The 21,340-nt window shown below is 37.6% G+C and overlaps 1 protein-coding gene across 1 annotated transcript in view; it reads left to right on the forward strand.

The window, feature by feature from the left end:
- Window positions 1–21,340, forward strand: part of LOC110456187 (guanine nucleotide-binding protein G(o) subunit alpha-like) — a 36,289-nt gene that overhangs the window by 2,264 nt on the left and 12,685 nt on the right. The window contains exons 2-7 of the mRNA XM_021506765.1: window positions 9,367–9,458; window positions 16,812–16,904; window positions 18,610–18,770; window positions 19,378–19,506; window positions 19,683–19,812; window positions 20,682–20,753. Of these exons, the coding sequence (XP_021362440.1) occupies window positions 9,367–9,458; window positions 16,812–16,904; window positions 18,610–18,770; window positions 19,378–19,506; window positions 19,683–19,812; window positions 20,682–20,753 (677 nt within the window). The remainder of the gene's footprint in view (window positions 1–9,366; window positions 9,459–16,811; window positions 16,905–18,609; window positions 18,771–19,377; window positions 19,507–19,682; window positions 19,813–20,681; window positions 20,754–21,340) is intronic.

Genomic DNA, 21,340 nt, shown 5'->3' on the forward strand with positions numbered 1-21,340 from the left:
CCCTCTGTCAGTATCTGTATGTATATCAGTGTTACCCTCTGTCAGTATCTGTTTGTATATCTGTGTTACCCTATGTCAGTATCTGTATGTATATTTGTGTTACCCTCTGTCAGTATCTGTATGTATATCTGTGTTACCCTCTGTCAGTATCTGTTTGTATATTTGTGTTACCCTCCGTCAGTATCTGTATTTATATCTGTGTTACCCTCTGTCAGTATCTGTATGTATACTTGTGTTACTCTCTGTCAGTATCTGTTTGTATATTTGTGTTCCCCTCTGTCAGTATCTGTTTGTATATTTGTGTTACCCTCCGTCAGTATCGGTATTTATATCTGTGTTACCCTCTGTCAGTATCTGTATGTATACTTGTGTTACCCTCTGTCAGTATCTGTTTGTATATTTGTGTTCCCCTCTGTCAGTATCTGTTTGTATATTTGTGTTACCCTCCGTCAGTATCTGTTTGCATACTTGTGTTACCCTCTGTCAGTATCTGCATGTATATTTATGTTACCCTCCGTCAGTATCTGTATGTATATCTGTGTAACCCTCTGTCAGTATCTGTAGGTATATTTGTGTTACCCTCTGTCAGTATCTGTATGTATATTTATGTTAACCTCTGTCAGTATCTGTATGTATATTTGTGTTCCCCTCCGTCAGTATCTGTTTGCATACTTGTGTTTCCCTCTGTCAGTATCTGCATGTATATTTATGTTTCCCTCCGTCAGTAACTGTATGTATATCTGTGTAACCCTCTGTCAGTATCTGTAGGGATATTTGTGTTACCCTCTGTCAGTATCTTTATGTATATTTATGTTACCCTCTGTCAGTATATGTTTGTATATTTGCGGGACTACCGGTCGTCTGTATCTGTATGTATATTTGTGTTACCCTCTGTCAGTATCTGTGTGTATATTTGTGTTACCCTCTGTCAGTATCTGTATGAATATTTGTGTTACCCTCTGTCAGTATCTGTATGTATATTTATGTTACCCTCTGTCAGTATCTGTTTGTATATTTATGATACCTGTCAGTATCTGGATGTATATTTATGTTACCTGTAAGTATCTGTATGGATATTTATGTTACCTGTCAGTATATGTATGTATATTTATGTTTCCTGTCAGTATCTGTTTGTATATTTATGATACCTGTCAGTATCTGGATGTATATTTATGTTACCTGTAAGTATCTGTATGGATATTTATGTTACCTGTCAGTATATGTATGTATATTTATGTTTCCTGTCAGTATCTGTTTGTATATTTATTATACCCTCTGTCAGTATCTGTTTGTATATTTATGTTACCTGTCAGTATATGTATGTATATTTATGTTTCCTGTCAGTATCTGTTTGTATATTTATGTTACCTGTCAGTATCTGTTTGTATATTTATGCTACCCTCTGTCAGTATCTGTATGTATATTTATGATACCCTCTGTCAGTATATGTATGTTTATTTATGTAACCCTCTGTCAGTATCTGTTTGTATATTTATGTTACCCTCTGTCAGTATCTGTTTGTATATTTATGTTACCCTCTGTCAGTATCTGTATGTATATTTATGTTACCTGTCAGTATCTGTTTGTATATTTATGTTACCCTCTGTCAGTATCTGTATGTATATTTATGTTACCTGTCAGTATCTGTATGTATATTTATGTTACCCTCTGTCAGTATCTGTATGTATATTTATTTTACTTGTCAGTATCTGTATGTATATTTGCGGTACCACCGGTCGTCTGTATCTGAATGCTTATGGACATTATAATGGTTTTGGTGTTACTATCCGTCAGCGCAAATCAGATCTTCACGATTGAATTTTCCTTAGCTTTATCGAAACGATTACATATTCCTCAAAGTATTGTTCCTATATTGACATATACTTCCCCGGTCCCAACAGCATTTCATGCGAATGATCTCTTTATATGACGTAACAATTTGCCCTTTTTTGCTGTACCCTTGCGCCACGTAGACCATTAATACGACCGTGACTGTGTTGTATCAATTTGAACCAATATTTGTATTTACCGGACACAATGGAGTACCTGTGCGCCCAAATCCCCAGCGAAATATAATCCCCTCTCCATGATATTTGAGACCGGAGGGGGATATGCTCTATTATAACAAATAGTGCTAACATGTTTTACATAGCGGACATAAAACACTTTCCATGTTACGCTCCATTTTATGTTGCCCCGGGGCTGCTGAGTGTTATAACTGCTTCGGTTCATTAAGCTTTCACACAAAAACACAATTTAGGTACCTGTAGGGGCTGTAAGTACTCCTGTCGGCAGATACATGTTTGACTGTAATATATTATATTATTTTAACTACAACATTCTTCTAAATGTCAATGAGACCTATTATATTATTCCAACTCCAACAGACTTCTAACTGTCAATGAGATGTATGATATTATTCTAACTACAACAGACTTTTAGCTGTTTGAATGTAATATTTCATATTATTCTATCTTCACTGTAAAAACAGACTTCTGACTGTTTGAATGTAATATATTATATTATTCTAACTACACTGTACAACAGATTTCTGACTGTTTGAATGAAATATTTTATATTATTCCAACTACAACAGACGTCTAAAAGTTTGAATGTAATCTATCATATTATTTTAACTTCAACAGACTTATAACTTTCAAGGATGATTTCTGATACCAGATATTAACACACAAAACAAGTGCTGTGTCTGGTGCCCCATACTAACAACACTCCAGTGCAATACTTGTTGTCAATAGGACCTAATAACGAGGACGTCCACTGATACAACACGTGTTGTCAATAGGTACTAGCCTGAAAACACAACCAGTATAACACATGTTGTCAATAGGACCTAATAATGAGGACGCCCACTGATACAGTACGTGTTGTCAAAAGGTACAACACGTGTTGTCAATAGGATGTACTATAGAGAACGCCCACTGAAACAGCACGCCAACTGTTACAACATATGTTCTCAATAGGACCCAATACGGTGAATGCCAACTGGTAAAACAAATGTCGACAATAGGCCAAAAAACTGAAAACGCCTACCGGTACAATACGTGTTGTGAATAGGACCCAATATGGAAAACGTCAACTGGTAAAACAAATGTTGGCAATAGGACTCAAAACTGAAAACGCCCACCGGTACAATACGTGTTGTAAATAGGACCCAATATGGAAAACGTCAAGTGGTAAAACAAATGTTGGCAATAGGACCCAAAACTGAAAACGCCCACCGGTACAATACGTGTTGTAAATAGGACCCAATATGGAAAACGTCAACTGGTCAAACAAATGTTGGCAATAGGACCTTACACTGATGACGCCTGGAGTTGCAACGCACATTGTCTAATGGATGTTAATTAAAAAGACATCTCCCGTGGGTGTTTTTTTGGTCTTATCGTTAATATGTCAGTTAAACACATGTTCTGTATAGGACCCAAAACATACTGACCCGTTGTACATATTCTTTCCGTTGTGTAGGACGAGCGTCTGATGGATGTTCTCATACTCTGCCTGATAACCCGAGTAACTGCCCATTTGAATGACAGTACCATATCTGATTTCCCTTCGGTGGTGTATTTGTGACTGTTGTACCGCAAAAACCTAGCTATAACTACACGAAAATTGGCTTTAAAGTGTGGGATATGGGATATTTATAATTTGATAATGGGTGCATGAAACATAAGCAACCGAGTGGTTTGTAAATGACACGTATTATATAAATAATAGACATTTTGAAAGCGAGGTGGGTTTTTATGAGGTGTCGGAGGTGAACTGAGATATTTGTTTAGTCTGACATTAGCTATTTTGTGTCTGACTGACATCAAGTATGTTATCTCCCTGTGTTGAGCTTTATGTAGGGTAAACACTGTTGTTTATGTTGAATGAGTGATGTAAATGATTTTTATGATGAGCTATTGTTTGTGGAAAACTGCAATCTATCCGGGATGAGCTTAATTAACATATATAGTGTACGTTGTCTATTTGGGATGAGCTTTATATTATATGTTGTTTGTTTGGGATAACATTTGTTGTTTGTCGGGGGTAATCTGTGTTGTTTGTCAGGGGTAAACTGTGATGGTTGTCTGGGATAATATTTGTTGTTTGTCGGGAGTAGTCTGTGTTGTTTGTTAGGGTTAATCTGTGATGGTTGTCTGGGATTTTTTTATATTTTTTTAGGGGTAATCTGTGTTGTTTGTCAGGGGCAATCTGTGTTGTTTTTCTGTGATAACGTTTGTTGTTTGTCAGGGGTAATTTGTGTTGTTTGTCAGGGGCAATCTGTTTTGTTTTTCTGGGATAACATTTGTTATTTGTCGGGGGTAATCTGTGTTGTTTGTTAGGGTTAATCTGTGATGGTTGTCTGGGATAATATTTGTTGTTTTCAGGAGTAATCTGTGTTGTTTGTCTGGGATATCATTTGTTGTTTGTCAGGGGTAACCCGTGTTGTTTGTCAGGGGCAATCTGTGTTGTTTTTCTGGGATAACGTTTGTTGTTTGTCAGGGGTAACCTGTGTTGTTTTTCAGGGTTATTTTTTAGTTGGTTGTCTGGGATAATGTTTGTTGTTTGTCAGGGGTAATCTGTGTTGTTTGTCTGGGATAACATTTTTTGTTTGTCAGGGGCAATCTGTGTTGTTTGTCTGTGATAATATTTGTTGTTTGTCTGGGGCAATCTGTGTTGTTATTCTGTGATAACATTTGTTGTTTGTCCGGGGCAATCTGTGTTGTTTGTCAGGGGTAAACTGTGTTGTTTTTCTGGAATAACGTTTGTTGTTTGTCAGGGGTAATCTGTGATGGTTGTCTGGGATAACATTTGTTATTTGTCAGGGGCAATCTGTGTTGTTTGGCTTTGGTACCTACGTGGTCAAACTCATCCTATAAACAGCCTCCAAAATGCAAAACTTATCGACTTCTTTGAAAAACATGATATATTTATTACACGTATGGTGAGGGTTAACGAATAGAATATGTAGGTTTATCCCGTGTCTTATATACGGGCCCCAAATCAACTAGGTTTATTTTACAGATAAGATTATCGTGTGAAGTGGTTGTTGTATAAAGAAAGGCTAAAGCAGACGTATTTATATATCTGATGTAAGAGTGTCCTTAGGCGAGCAAGACGGTCACACTACAGGTGTCACAGGCCCTCTGCTTTATGAATGAGATCATAAATGAAGAATTCCGTATATGTGCAGGTCACGGCAGATCAGCTGAGGAATGTCGACGTGATACGTGTACATACAACATGACTGGAAGCGTGGTATCAACTCAACAAATCTACAATCAAAACAAAGAAATCCTATTTCTGCCACCCACCATTTAGTGTTCATCAGGACGTAAACTGTTAAAGCCGATTACCCCCGGTTTTGTAGACAGCGTTTAGACGATGCGTAGGTGGGTTGGGCCTGTTTGTGTCTTCGGTACACGATTACCTGTATGATATCATAAATGAATGCTGCTCCTTATAATGGTTATAGTATCGATACCAGTGTCAAAGTAGTACGGAGCCACATAAAAACATACGAACATGTATACATGAGTAGACCCCGTGTGTCCGGTGTAAACCCAGTGTTCGGTATCTGTCCCCATGTTCCGATTATAATTAGACCCCAGTGTTTCCGGTGTAAACCATGTGTCCAGTATTTGTCCCCAAGTCCCTATTAGGCCCCGCGTGTCCGGTGTAAACCCAGTGTCCTGTATCTGTCCCCCTGTCCAAAGTAGACCCCCGGCCTTATTTCCGATGTAAACCACATGCCCTGTATCTGTCCCAAAGTCCCGAGTAGACCCCCATGTGCCCGGTGTACCACATGTCCTGTGTCTGCCCTTAGTCCCGAGTAGACTCTTTGTGTTCGGTGTAAACCCATGCTATTGTCCAGCATCTGTCTCCATGCCCAAATTAGAACCCCGTGTGTCTGGTGTTAACCCTGTATCCTGTATCTGTCCCCAAGTCCCGAGTAGACCCCGTGTGTGCAGTGTAATCCCAGAGGCCACGTGTCCTTGGTAGAACCCTTTGGTCGGGGCGTCCGGTGTAAACTTTGTGTCCAGGGTAGACCCCCGTACTTGTTACCGGTGTACACGTATGTCCCCGTGTCCTGGGTAGACTTTGTATGTCCTGGGGAGACCTCATTTGTGTCCTGGGGTAAAGCTATGTTTTCTAGCCACGTAGCCCACTGGGTGCATTTGTAAAACGTAGATAATGAGGTGTAATGTTTATACAGATAAGACTGGCTACACGGTGTCAGTGTTGACAGGTATTTAGTATTTACCTGTTGGGGACTCACCTGTAGCTTTAAATGCCGTTTTATCTGGGGATACGAGACAGTTGTTTACATATTGGGATGGGGTTCATGTGGTTAGATCTCTCCGTCTACGTATACACTTCACTCTCACCTCATGGCCGAAATATCGGGTCACTATGTGGACCTAACAGTCGAAATATTAGGTCAGGTGTTTAGAGTCACTGTAAAATAGCCGTCTGTCCAAAACATCAAGGCCGTACTTTAGTGTATGTGGTTCTCTATGGACTTGACTCTGATTTAAAATCAATGCTTTCCGGTCTATTCCCCCGATTACATTACGACCGTACCATCAGGTGTTTGGGCACAGAGGGTTACCGTGGTGGTGTATTGTGTAAGTAATAGAGACATATTGTTGATTTTTTGTATTTAATTTTTAAATAAAGAATTGTTGATGGAGTATTTAGGGGTTAATTGGTGGCTAATTGTGATTGCATATATAGGTTGTTGGGCTGGTGCTTATACATTGTAACTGGAGGGGTATTTGTGTTTGTAGGTAGAAGGTTATTGGGTAGATATTTGTAGATAGAAGATTATTTGGTGAGTATTTGTAGATAAAGGGTTATCGGGTGAGTATTTGTAGATAAATGGTTATCGGGTGGGTATTTGTAGATAGTGGGTTATCGGGTGGGTATTGTTGATAGGGGGTTATCCGGTGGGTATTTGTAGATAGGGGGTTATCCGGTGGGTATTTGTAGATAGGGGGTTATCCGGTGGGTATTTGTAGATAGGAGGTTATTAAGTATTTACGTTGGTAGTAGTCAGGTTGTTTTGCCGATACATGATACTCTTCATAGACTCAAACATGTTCTTAAAATACAGATACATACACATGATGGGTTAGTGTCGTATTTGTAGAAAGCGTATTATTGGATGAAAATGATTTAATTTGTACATATATAGAAATTTTTTCAATTTATGTGTTTTAGGTAGCGTTATTGAATGGGTTTTTGCCTTTAAAGACAGTTTTATTGTGTTGGTCTTTGGGTTTGTTCAGTTGTTTTGGATAGGTGATACAATTTTTATGTGGGTTAGTGTTTGTATGTATGATGTTGTTGGGTGAGTATTTGTGTTATAGATAGAGGGTTATTTGTTGAGTGGTTGTTTGTGTTATAGATTTTTAGTGGATGTGAATTTGTGTGTGTAGATAAAGGGTTATTGTTTATTTGTGTGTGTATATAGAGGGTTATTGAGTATTTGTGTGCGTAGATAAAGGGTTTTTGATTATTTGTGTGTGTTTATATAGAGGGTTATTGATTATTTGTGTGTGTAGATAGAGGGTTATTGAGTATTTGTGTGTGTAGATAGAGAGTTATTGAGTATTTGTGTGTGTAGATAGAGGGTTATTGAATATTTATGTTGTAGATAGAGGGTTATTGAGTATTAATGTTGTAGATAGAGGGTTATTGAGTATTTGTGTATGTATATAGAGAGTTATTGAGTATTTTTGTATGTAGATAGAGGGTTATTGAATATTTATGTTGTAGATAGAGGGTTATTGAGTATTTATGTTTGTAGATAGATGGTTATTGAGTACTTGTGTGTGTAGATAGAGAGTTATTGAGTATTTGTGTATGTAGATAGAGGGTTATTGAGTATTTGTGTGTGTAGATAGAGGGTTATTGAGTATTTATGTGTGAAGATAGAGGGTTATTGAGTATTTGTGTATGTAGATAGAGAGTTATTGAGTACTTGTGTGTGAAGATAGAGGGTTATTGAGTATTTGTGTGTGTAGATAGAGGGTTATTGGGTATTTATGTGTAAAGATAGAGGGTTATTGAGTATTTGTATATGTAGATAGAGAGTTATTGAGTATTTGTGTGTGAAGATAGAGGGTTATTGAGTATTTGTGTGTGTAGATAGAGGGTTATTGAGTATTTGTGTGTAAAGATAGAGAGTTATTGAGTACTTGTGTGTGTAGATAGAGGGTTATTGAGTATTTGTGTGTGAAGATAGAGAGTTATTGAGTATTTGTATAGTAGATAGAGGGTTATTGAGTATTTGTGTGTGTAGATAGAGGGTTATTGAGTATTTGTGTGTGTAGATAGAGAGTTATTGAGTACTTGTGTGTGTAGATAGAGGGTTATTGAGTATTTGTGTGTGTAGATAGAGGGTTATTGAGTATTTGTGTGTGAAGATAGAGGGTTATTGAGTATTTGTGTGTGTAGATAGAGAGTTATTGAGTATTTGTATATGTAGATAGAGGGTTATTGAGTATTTGTGTGTGGAGATAGAGGGTTATTTAGTACTTGTGTGTGAATATAGAGGGTTATTGAGTACTTGTGTGTGTAGATAGAGAGTTATTGAGTACTTTTGTGTGTAGATAGAGGGTTATTGAGTACTTGTGTGTGTAGATAGAGGGATATTGAGTATTGGTACTTTAGATGAAGGAGACATTATTTATTACGCGGTTATTTGTATTATATAGTTCCATTAGGTGGGTATTTGGTGTTTGTAGGTATTGTAGGGATATTGAGTAAGTTTTAGTAGATAAAGGGTTATTGGATCGGGATTTGTGTTCAAGAAATATTTAACGAGTGTGAGAATGTTTTGTACAAAAAACATGAATGATCGCCATGGCTTGAGATGATTATTTTCCCAACATTTTCGAATCGCGTGTTATATATATCTCCATAATATTTTGAATGCGCTTTCGAGCCTTCTTCAGTGCCTTTAAGACAACGCAACATAAAGAAGTGAATTGTACTATGAACTCTATACTAAAGATAAAAAATAAATTAAAAAAAAACATGCCCCCTACCAGCGCCCCATCAGACACAGCAAACAAAGAATCAGCTTCCTAACAGATTTAGGCCAAAAATGATTCGTCCAAAATGTGTGAAAAATTCACTAAAGCATGAATGTACTTCACTCGATAGACATCGTCCAAGACAAATCTTATATGACTTCATTGTTTACATTTTAAATATCGTTGGGTGCTTTTTGAGGAGTGTTTTATCTGCCTGGTTTGTTGAAATATAATATTAAGATTACGTATTTTATGCATTCTCTGCAATAGACGAAGAAAGAATATTATTTTGTGAGTGTGTGAGTTTTAAATGTTTAAGGTGCTGCCGAGAGCGGGAAGAGCACACTGGTGAAGCAGATGAAAATAATTCACAACGATGGCTTCTCCTTTGATGAGCTACTGTCTTTCAAGGTAATTATTGTCTTTTAAAGTGCCTGAAGTATTCAATTTCACAAATATTGCTTCCTGTATATAAAAAAAGTTTCTTTTAGTCTGGAAGCCCAGGTTTCTGACGATGCATGCAGACACGGCGGTGGCAACAGACCTAACTTCCGTCTGTTATGAAACAGGGCAGCTGGTGACCCGTAAACGTATCCAAGTATTCTTCACCGATGTATAGGTGTGCCTGTAAGTTGTTCTGTTAGGAAACTTGTGTATCTGCTTATATATGTTACACACATCTTAAACTGTAAACCCACAAAGGAAATGTATGCTGTGACTGTTGTATGACATTCTGTAACACTGTATATGTTGTTGCGATGACCTATCATTGTCGTTTAAATGTGTTGTGATGTGTCGATACGACGATCTTATACTGTGTAATGTGTCGATACGACGATCTTATACTGTGTAATGTGTCGATACGACGATCTTATACCCTGTAGTGTGTCGATACGACGATCTTATACCCTGAAATGTGTCGATACGACGAACTTATACTCTGTAGTGTGTCGATACGACGAACTTATACCCTGTAATGTGTGGATACGACGATCTTATACCCTGTAGGGTGTCGATACGACGATCTTATACCCTGTCGTGTGTCGATACGACGATCTTATACCATGTAGTGTGTCGATACGACGATCTTATACCCTTCAATGTGTCGATACGACGATCTTATACCCTGTAGCGTGTCGATACGACGATCTTATACCCTGTGGTGTGTCGATACGATGATCTAGACCCATGTGATGTGTCGTTATTATCACCTGTGACCATGTGCTGTATCGTTATGATGACCAGTGACCATGTGGTTTGTCTTTATGATGACCAGTGACCATGTGATGTGTCGTTATGATGACCAGTGTCCATGTGATGTGTCGTTATGATGACCAGTGACCATATGATGTGTCGTTATGATGATCAGTGACCATGTGGTTTGTCTTTATGATGACCATGGACCATGTGGTTTGTCTTTATGATGACCATTGACCATGTGATATGTCGTTATGATGACCAGTGACCAGGTGATGTGTCGTTATGATGACCAGTGACCATGCTGTTTGTCCTTTACTTACTATGACCTGTATGACCCTTTGTGTGTTGTTAAAGATGACAAATGACCCATGTGGTGTGTTGTTTACAAGGTCCTAATGACCGATATCTTGATGTGATGTGTACTAAATGACCATGCAAGTGGTCATTTAGAATTGTAAAACACTGTTTATGGCTGTTTCATGTAGATGTCGAGAACTCAATTATAGCCCTTATCACCATCAAATCACACTATTATTGGCCTGACAACAAGGCACCGACACACAGCTTTAATTTACCATCGAGTACAGAATATAGAACTTCAACACAGAACACATCCGAAATGTGTTCATCTATATTTTAAACACGTTTACTAAAAATCGAAAAAATCACCTAACTATAATAGTCTTTTCTTGCTATATAATTAATACAAAACGCGTTTACTGATATTATTTATCTCTGTTGATTGGTCGTTCGACTTTACATACATGTAGTATGAACGCCGTCTGTCCCTTTTATTCCGTCAACCCCTTCGGCCCCTTGTATTCTGTCAGCCGCGCGCGTTGCGGTTTTGGTGGCGCCACGTGCTATTATCCCGGGGCATGATGATCGCTATAACCTGACGTTGTTATAAAATAATCAGCCCGGGGTCAGTCCGCCTGTAGATCTACAACCTTGTGGAGTCGTACCTACTTACACCAATAGTACAGGACGACATACACCCGGTAGTCATCCCTCAGTCTCGTCCCTAACTCTAGTCAGCTCTCCAATGATAAGTCCGCATCTGTGTGACGACTGACGACCAGCTTCAGGTGTTATTGTATCCTACCTGAGCGGTAACCACTGTCTCCATCTGATCAGGATATAGTCTGTAACACGATCGGCAGGCAAGGACAAAGGCCAATGCGCTTTATTAGGAATCTGTAAAAATTCAAGGGGTGGTGTTGTCTAGGGTTTCTATTGCTGTACTTTATCGGTGTGTTTCTCTTCTGGTTCCCACAGCTGTCAGCAATATTGGGTAACCTCAGTTAACTCCGCTATTTTTAATTGTCTGAATTCACCACATCTACACTGATGTCATTAATCAAGCTTCGTCACAAACGACAATGAGTAAATATCAGAAAGTAATCCATCAACTTAGGCATCCAACAGCCTCCAGAGATATCACAACGTACCTATAGGGGGTGGACACCCATCACTATCCGTTATGTATGGCAAGTCACCTTAACATGCCCAAAGAGGGATCGCAAAAGTAGTACAGATATCCGTAAATGTAATAGAGATATCGGATCTCTGTTCCACTGGCGAAAACTAAAACTAGCCAATGGAAATTTCCAACAAACTGTCCAACAGACTATGGCTTTGATTCTACATTTCCGAAAGAAAACTATGATTTGCGGAACTTCATGAAAGAAATACAGAAGTGAAGATGAAATCAGCGAAAAAGAATCCATAAACAGTGTTCAGAGTGGAAAATGCAATAGGGCTAGACTAGGGTTCGAACCCTGGACCACCGTCGCTCTGACCAGCAGAGCTACCTGAACAAGGGCAGAACCAGACCCATCCAAAACGAAAATAAGGGGAGGTAACCGTGTGTACGAAAAGTGAGTTTCCTTTCTCTTTATGTACACAAAGAGAATTACAGTTTGTGGGTTTTGGGGGAGTAAGAATAATCCAGGTTATGTTGCAGAAAAAAATATTATATATCAAATATGACCGGTGGCGTAGTGGTTAATGTTCCTTCACTATAACCAAGAAGTACAGGGACCAAATCCTCGTAACGGAGCAAAGATGTTTGCATGTAAATTGAGATGATGATATAGCCAAGCAACTCCAAGTGAGAAAATGGCCGGACAAATTCGACCTCTTCTTCGTCTGAGATACAACACACGACGACGGGACACTTTACCTTAATTTCACTACGTACCATCACAAAAGGAAACATCATACATTTAGTCACACTAAAATATGGATTATCATCTCCATAGACATTATAATAGCCGGTCGATAAACATGTTGCCTTGGTTATACCAAGGATACGACGGTTTAGTGGGTGTACTCAGAAGGAAATAGCCACATGAATACTGCCTTTATCCTCACTTAACGCTTGAGAAACTCTAATATCTGATTATAGATACATCGACGTAACTCGCTGGGGATACAACATCTTTGGGTGAAAGGTCAAAATAGTATAATAGACCGTCGTGATGTACGGCCCATCGACATTCAGTTTCCAAGTCGTCTTTATACAATTTTTTATTTAGGGCTGTCGCATGTTTTCTATAGTATATATACAAGACTTAAATCTCTTTTCGAAACTGTAGATATCTCCTCATTTCTGTTCTACCTAAAAGCTGTTGGTCTGTTTCAAAAGATATAACTAACCATAACCTTTTAGTTTTCAGGTTGACATATGTCTTTGATTTCAATTGTCTGTAGTTTTCAGGTTGACATATGTCTTTGATTTCAATAGTCTGTAGTTTTCAGGTTGACATATTCTTTGATTTCGTTTGTCTGTAGTTTTCGGGTTGACATGTCTTTGTTTTCGTTTGTCTGTAGTTTTCGCGTTGACATATGTCTTTGATTTCAATTGTCTGTAGTTTTCAGCTTGACATATGTCTTTGATTTCAATTGTCTGTAGTTTTCAGCTTGACATATGTCTTTGATTTCAATTGTCTGTAGTTTTCAGCTTGACATATGTCTTTGATTTCGTCTGTCTGTAGTTTTCGGGTTGACATATGTCTTTGATTTCGTTTGTCTGTAGTTTTCGGGTTGACACATGTCTTTGATTTCGTTTGTCTTTGGTTTTCGGATTGACACATGTCTTTGATTTCGTTTGTCTGTAGTTTTCAGGTTGACACATGTCTTTGATTTCCTTTATCTGTAGTTTTCGGGTTGATACATGTCTTTGATTTCGTTTGTCTGTAGTTTTCAGGTTGACACATGTCTTTGATTTCCTTTATCTGTAGTTTTCGGGTTGATAAATGTCTTGGATTTCGTGTGTCTGTATTTTTGGATTGACACATGTCTTTGATTTCGTTTGTCTGTAGTTTTCGGGTTGACGCATGTCTTTGATTTCCTTTATCTGTAGTTTTCGGGTTGATAAATGTCTTTGATTTCGTTTGTCTGTAGTTTTCGGATTGACACATGTCTTTGATTTCGTTTGTCTGTAGTTTTCAGGTTGACATATTCTTTGATTTCGTTTGTCTGGCTTTCCTTTAACACGTTTCTGTTCAATATTTGTTAACCTAATAACGTCTGTGATGATAGGTCGTTTAAGATGTCTACCACCTTTGTAGTTCATATAGGTATTGCTGGAAGTTGTCACCCTGGTGAAATAGTACCGACACGGCTAGGGATAATTTCTCTTTAATATCTCTGTCAATAAAGCGTAAGACTATACAAAAAAAAACGTCCAAGGATCGATCCTTAGCGGAGGCATTGCAAAAAAGACATCTGTTATATAGGTTTCGATAGATGTCAAATCATAGATAGCATTGATAGATTCCGACTGTATATAGTCAAGGTATTGATGGATTCCCACTGTATATAGTAAAGGTATTGATGTATCCCCACTGTATATCGTAAAGGTAATGATAGATCCCTACTGTATATAGTAAAAGTATTGTTGGATTCCCACTGTATATAGTAAATGTATTGTTGGATTCCGACTGTATATAGTCAAGGTATTGTTGGATTCCCACTGTATATAGTCAATGTATTGTTGGATTCCCACTGTATATAGTCAAGGTATTGTTGGATCCCCACTGTATATAGTAAATATATTGATGGATTCCAACTGTTTATAGTCAAGGTAGTGTTGGACTCCCACTGTATATAGTAAAGGTATTGTTGGATTCCCTCTGTATATAGTAAAGGTATTGATGGATTCCCACTGTATATAGTAAAGGTATTGTTGGATTCCCTCTGTATATAGTAAAGGTATTGATGGATTCCCACTGTATATAGTAAAGGTATTGATGGATTCCCACTGTATATAGTAAAGGTATTGTTGGATTCCCTCTGTATATAGTAAAGGTATTGATGGATTCCCACTGTATATAGTAAAGGTATTGTTGGACTCCCACTGTATATAGTCAATGTATTGTTGGATTCCCACTGTATATAGTAAATATATTGATGGATTCCCACTGTGTTTAGTCGAGGTATTGTTGAATTCCCACTGTATATAGTCCAGGTATTGTTGGATTACCACTGCATATAGTCTAGGTATTGTTGGATTCCCACTGTATATAGCAAATGTATTGTGGGATTCCCACTGTATATAGTAAATATATTGATGGATTCCCACTGTGTTTAGTCGAGGTATTGATATATTCCCACTGTATATAGTCAAGGTATTGTTGGATTCCCACTGTATATAGTCCAGGTATTGTTGGATTCCCACTGTATATAGCAAATGTATCGTGGGATTCCCACTGTATATAGTAAATGTATTGATGGATTCCCACTGTGTTTAGTCGAGGTATTGTTGAATTCCCACTGTATATAGTCAAGGTATTGATGGACCCCCACTGTATATCGTAAAGGTAATGATAGATCCCTACTGTATATAGTAAAAGTATTGTTGGATTCCCACTGTGTTTAGTCGAAGTATTGTTGAATTCCCACTGTATATGGTCAAGGTATTGTTGGATCCCCACTGTTTATAGTAAATATATTGTTGGATCCCTACTGTATATAGTCCAGGTATTGTTGGACTCCCACTGTATATAGTAAAGGTATTGTTGGAATGATAGATCCCTACTGTATATAGTCAAGGTAATGATGGATTCCCACTGTATATCGTAAAGGTAATGATAGATTCCCACTGTCTATAGTAAATATATTGATGGATTACCACTGTATATAGTAAAGGTATTGTTTGATTACCACTGTATATAGTCCAGGTATTGTTTTATTCCCACTGTCTATAGTCAAGGTAGTGTTGGATCCCCACTGTATATAGTCAAGGGATTGTTGGATCCCCACTGTATATAGTACAGGTATTGTTTGACTCCCACTGTATATAGTCCAGGTATTGTTTGACTCCCACTGTATATAGTCCAGGTATTATTTTATTCCCACTGTATATAGTCCAGGTATTGTTGGATTACCACTGCATATAGTCTAGGTATTGTTGGATTCCCACTGGATATAGCAAATGTATCGTGGGATTCCCACTGTATATAGTAAATATATTGATGGATTCCCACTATGTTTAGTCGAGGTATTGTTGAGGAATTGATGTATCCCCACTGTATATCGTAAAGGTAATGATAGATTCCCCCTGTATATAGTAAATATATTGAAGGATTCCCACTGTGTTTAGTCGAAGTATTGTTGAATTCCCACTGTGTTTAGTCGAGGTATTGTTGAGGAATTGATGTATCCCCACTGTATATAGTAAAGGTAATGATGGATTCCCACTGTATATAGTCTAGGTATTGTTTGATTCCCACTGTATATATTCCAGGTATTGTTTGATTCCCCCTGTATATAGTCCAGGTATTGTTTGATCCCCACTGTATATAGTCCAGGCTTTGTTTGATTCCCACTGTATATAGTCCAGGTATTGTTGGATCCCCACTGTATATAGTCAAGGTATTGTTGGATCCCCACTGTATATAGTCCAGGTATTGTTTTATTCCCACTGTATATAGTCAAGGTATTGTTGGATCCCCACTGTTTAAAGTCAAGGTATTGTTGGATCCCCACTGTATATAGTCCAGGTATTGTTTGATTACCACTGTATATAGTCCAGGTATTGTTTGATTCCCACTGTATATAGTCTAGGTATTGTTTGATCCCCACTGTATATAGTCTAGGTATTGTTTGATTCCCACTGTATATAGTCTAGGTATTGTTTGATCCCCACTGTATATAGTCTAGGTATTGTTGGATCCCCACTGTATATAGTCCAGGTATTGTTTGATCCCCACTGTATATAGTCTAGGTATTGTTTGATTCCCACTGTATATAGTCAAGGTATTGTTTGATCCCCACTGTATATAGTCCATGTATTGTTGGATTCCCACTGTATATAGTCCAGGTATTGTTTGATTCCCACTGTATATAGTCAAGGTAATGGTGGATCCCCACTTTTCATCTCATTTATAGGCATAGCTAGATGTGTACTCCCACTGTAGGTGATTTGTATAAAATCGTACCTCTAGTTAGAGGGTTTGTATTTGTATGTACCTGTAATTTGGATGTAGGTTGGAATTAACTGTATTTTGTATTGATCTGTCGTTTTTAATATCATTCCTATGTATCTATACATTACAGCCAGCTGTACTGGACAATCTGTTGGGATCCATGAAGTACGTACTCACTGGTATGGGACTGTTACGGATCAACTTGGACAATCCAAAGAACCGGGTACGTAAGGACCGGACTGACGGACGTTCGATCGGTCGTGCCTGCTATATGGCACTAGATTCCTTGGTCATGATCGTTTTAATTGATACTGTTCTAGCGTGATTGCGATTTTTCGTTTCCTTTAAATCCTCAAAACAAAAATACGTTAGACATCCCGTTGTATATAAATATACATGTCACAAGTGTGGCAGAATACCGAATTGATTTTCACTAGTACAAAACACCAGTTATAATATTGGTATATATGGTATATAACGAAAAAATCTAAATTGTCGGTTAAATAATCGAGGGAAATATTACTGCAAAAAAATGCGGGAATCGGGTATGTAATATTTGATGCCATATTCTAATGACGGTACACGTGACACCAAAGTTATACGCCGTTTTGCAAGGGTTACTTTTTAACCAAATGGGACCACAAAGTACGATAAAATAATATTGTCTTATGTTGTTTTCAACATAAATGTAAGGATTGAAATGCATCTTTTAGGCATTTATGATGGTATGCAACCCAATTCCGTTCAAACATATCCTACATTGCGCGGTAGCACATCTTTAAGACTATGTTTGAACGGAACTGTGTTGCTTATATTGAAAAGATATATTTCGATCCTTAAATCACATTGAAATGATTAACAATGACACAAATGGGGTGCAACTGAGGCGTGACTGTTCTTAAATGTGTTGAATCGGAAGTAAACCGATAAACATTTGGCGAGTGCCGGGCAGAGTCTGCAGCTAACTTTCTCACAAAACGAACCTTATAACGGACAAGTATATGATAAAAATAATATCTTCCCACATGAAGATATAACATTCTGTATATCTTAACTGCAGTGAAGTTATAAGTTGTCAAATTTATAATTTCTGCTATTTCACTGGTGAAAATGTAACATAGAAACGCTCTGACTATTCTTTCCGCAAATAAGATAACGATTTGGACAGAGTATGAACTCACAATTAATGAGGTCAGGGAAATATCACCTGTCATGCTAGTGCTTTTGAGTTTTAGTCAATTCGCATAACTACATTGCAAATACTGGCATATATATGGAGGTGTATTACTGTACACATCGCGCTACAGGTAAACACTGTTCAGTCTATGGTGTAGCAGCGGGTCTCTGTAAATTGACGAAGGAAAACAGAATAAAACGAAGAGAAACCGAAAACTACAGTACGTTTATTAAGTCTGAACTGTTTTCTGCGATTAAGATGAAATTTTATCCTGATATACCAGAAAAATGCAATTCTAGATGCGAAATCTGTACAGTTCAGATCAACAAAGAACCGCAAATGTTCGGAAACTAAATATAATACAGATTCAATCTGATTTCGGTTCGTTTCGTTTTACGTTCGTTTCGCACTCTTCTCTAGCTATGTGGGTACGTTCTGTGTCATATCCACAGATATAGATCCTATGGCATTGGAACAACTAACAACCCATCGACATGAGTTTTTGCAGTTTGTCGCAATAAGATAACCATTGCTATAAGGCATACCTTCCATGTTTGTTTAACCAATAACAAGAGAGTGATGATAATTATGCTTCAAATACGCGTTTTTTTTTTTTATAGAAAATAGAACGTGAAGTTTTTGATTGTATGTTGTAATGTAGTTGTTGGTATGGCGATATAACAACTTAATAGAACGCTATTCCAGGTCATACTGTCAGTGTTTGTAATAGCACAGGTCATTCACGTTATAGGCGAACGCACAGGCAACTCTAACATGCACGTGCTGCTTCGACAAGAACCACATGATGCTCCCACATATGACAAGCGCCCTGAGGGCATTGTGGCAGGACCGTGGGGTTAGGATAGCCGTATCCCGGGGGTACGAGTACGAACTCAACGACTCTGCTATCTAGTAAGTACAACTTTGTATGCTATCTAGTGAATACCACTTTGCATTCTATCAAGTAAGTACAACTTTGTATGCTATCTAGTAAGTACAACTTTGTATGCTATCTAGTAAGTACAACTTTGTATGCTATCTAGTAAATACAACTTTGTACCCGTTCTATGTTGATTTGTGCGTAGTTAAAGCGATGGCTGTTGTTTTTTTTTATCAGATAGTGGTGTGACCTTTAACACGGTAGTAGGAGAAGAGGAGGGGCTTATTGACAACTTACACTGCAAATCACCGCAGTTTCATAAAGATTCATGCTAGAATTCCCTGTCTGTACATAAACCCTTCATGGAACCTCATTTCTACCGGAAATAAAAAGGCGAAGATGAAATTTAATGAGCGGTTGTTATTTTACCGCTTGGTTATTTGAAAATTTAAGGTAGACAGGCGCAGATTTCAACGCATTGCGGTAATTCGCATAGTCACTTAAATTGTTCGTTTTAGATTTCAGTGCTCAAAAACCTCGTTTTCATAGACCTCTGGTATTGTTATACTGCTGTCTAACAATGGGTCAAGTATGTTATCTACATCAAAATGGTTTGATACCTTCGTTGTTTGTCCTCAGCTACTTTGAAAACATTGAGCGGATCTGTTCCCGTGACTTCGTGCCAACATCTGTAGACGTGTTACGGGCCCGAGTACGAACGACTGGGATAATTGAGACGTGCTTCAAAATTAATCACGTCCTCATCAGGTATGTTTCTGCCATCAATACCGTCAAAATGACCTATATCAATAATTTTGTCACAGCCAGGTCTAAAGCTGTAACTTTTATTTGATCTTGTTTCCAGAATATTGACGTGATATTTCTTATTTTACATTGTAACGATAATATTTCAAGTTGTGTTTTCTGTTTATTCATGTGAACAGAATGTTCGACGTTGGTGGTCAGAGGTCAGAACGTAAAAAATGGATCCAATGCTTTGATGATGTCAATGCGCTACTATTTGTGGCAGCTCTCAGTGCTTACGACATGTGTCTGTATGAGGATCCTCATGTGGTGAGTAATAACACACTCTGCATGGTACCCCTAGAATACTGGGTAACATTCCCCAAACTAGTGGGTAACATCCCCAATACTACAGGGTTACATCTCCATAATACAAGGTAACCCTAGAATACTGGGTAATATTCCCCAAACTAGTGGGTATCTTTTCAAATACCACAGGGTTATATCTCCATGACACAGAGTAACATCTAGAATACTGGGTAACATTCTCGAAACTAGTGGGTTACATCCCCAATAATACAGGGTAACATCTCCTTAATACAAGGTAACCCTAGAATACTCGGTATTATTCACAATACTACAGGGTAATATCTCCTTAATACAAGGTAACCCTAGAATACTTGGTAACATCCACAATATTTCAGGGTTACATCTTCATAATACTGGGTAACATTCCCCAAACTAGTGGGTCACATCCCAAATACTACAGGGTAATATCTCAATATTTCAGGGTAACATCTCCATAATACAGGGTAACCCTAAAATACTGGGTAACATCCCAAATACTACAGGGTAATATCTCAATATTACAGGGTAACACCCCCATAATACAGGATAACCCGAGACTACTGGTAACATCACACACACTACTGGTAACATCACACACACTACTGGGTAACTACTTTCGTTCCCCTTTACAATTTTTCATCCATCAACCTTTCAGATTACAATTATGTTATCACTACAATGTAATATCGCCAAAACATAATTTGTACAGTTCCTTTATTATTTTCCAGACATTGGCATAGCACAACGAAAACGTTTTCTACAGTCTTCCTTCTTCCTAGTTAAAGTTCACACAGGTTGTTAAGGGGAATTTTAATTGATACTTCTTTCACATATTTTTTGTTATTTTTCAGAACCGACTTCAGGAAAGTTTAAAACTTTTCAAATCTATGTGCAATAATATTTTCTTCATGGACACATGTATGGTAGGTAGCTATTATATTTTATGTTTATATTTTGATGTGTGTAAGTATTTATTTATATGATGTGCAGACTAATCTTTATAAAGATATAATCCGTAGAGCAATCTCCACTTGAATATACTGTGTAGACTATTCTCTATATAGAAAAGGTGTGTAGGTAATGACTCGCACATGTTATTACTATTCGTGCTCATAAAGTCATTCCATTACACAGTAAGTTGGTCCATTCATGATGCAGAAATTGGTAAAAAATAAGTGTTTTTGTAAGTGAAGAGTATACTGAATATTGAATGAATCTTTCTTTTTATAAAGGCCTGAGTATTTAGTAATTTCAATACATAAAGAGATTTAGTAAGTGTAAATTGTACCAGGAATCTTTCTCCAAATATGTGATGAATTTTCGTTAATTGCCAGAAATCGCATTAAGTTGGTGCAAACATCATTTTTATTTGTATTATATCAATATAATTGAAATATATTAAGCTTTCAAAATATAATTAGTAATACTTAGATTGAAACATTACATATATATAGTTCACTTTTGCTGGTTTTTTCTTTAATCACTGAATTTTCGAAATTACGAAAAATAC

Source organism: Mizuhopecten yessoensis, unplaced genomic scaffold, assembly GCF_002113885.1.
Source record: "Mizuhopecten yessoensis strain PY_sf001 unplaced genomic scaffold, ASM211388v2 scaffold8557, whole genome shotgun sequence".
Classification (NCBI taxonomy): Eukaryota; Metazoa; Mollusca; class Bivalvia; order Pectinida; family Pectinidae; genus Mizuhopecten; species Mizuhopecten yessoensis.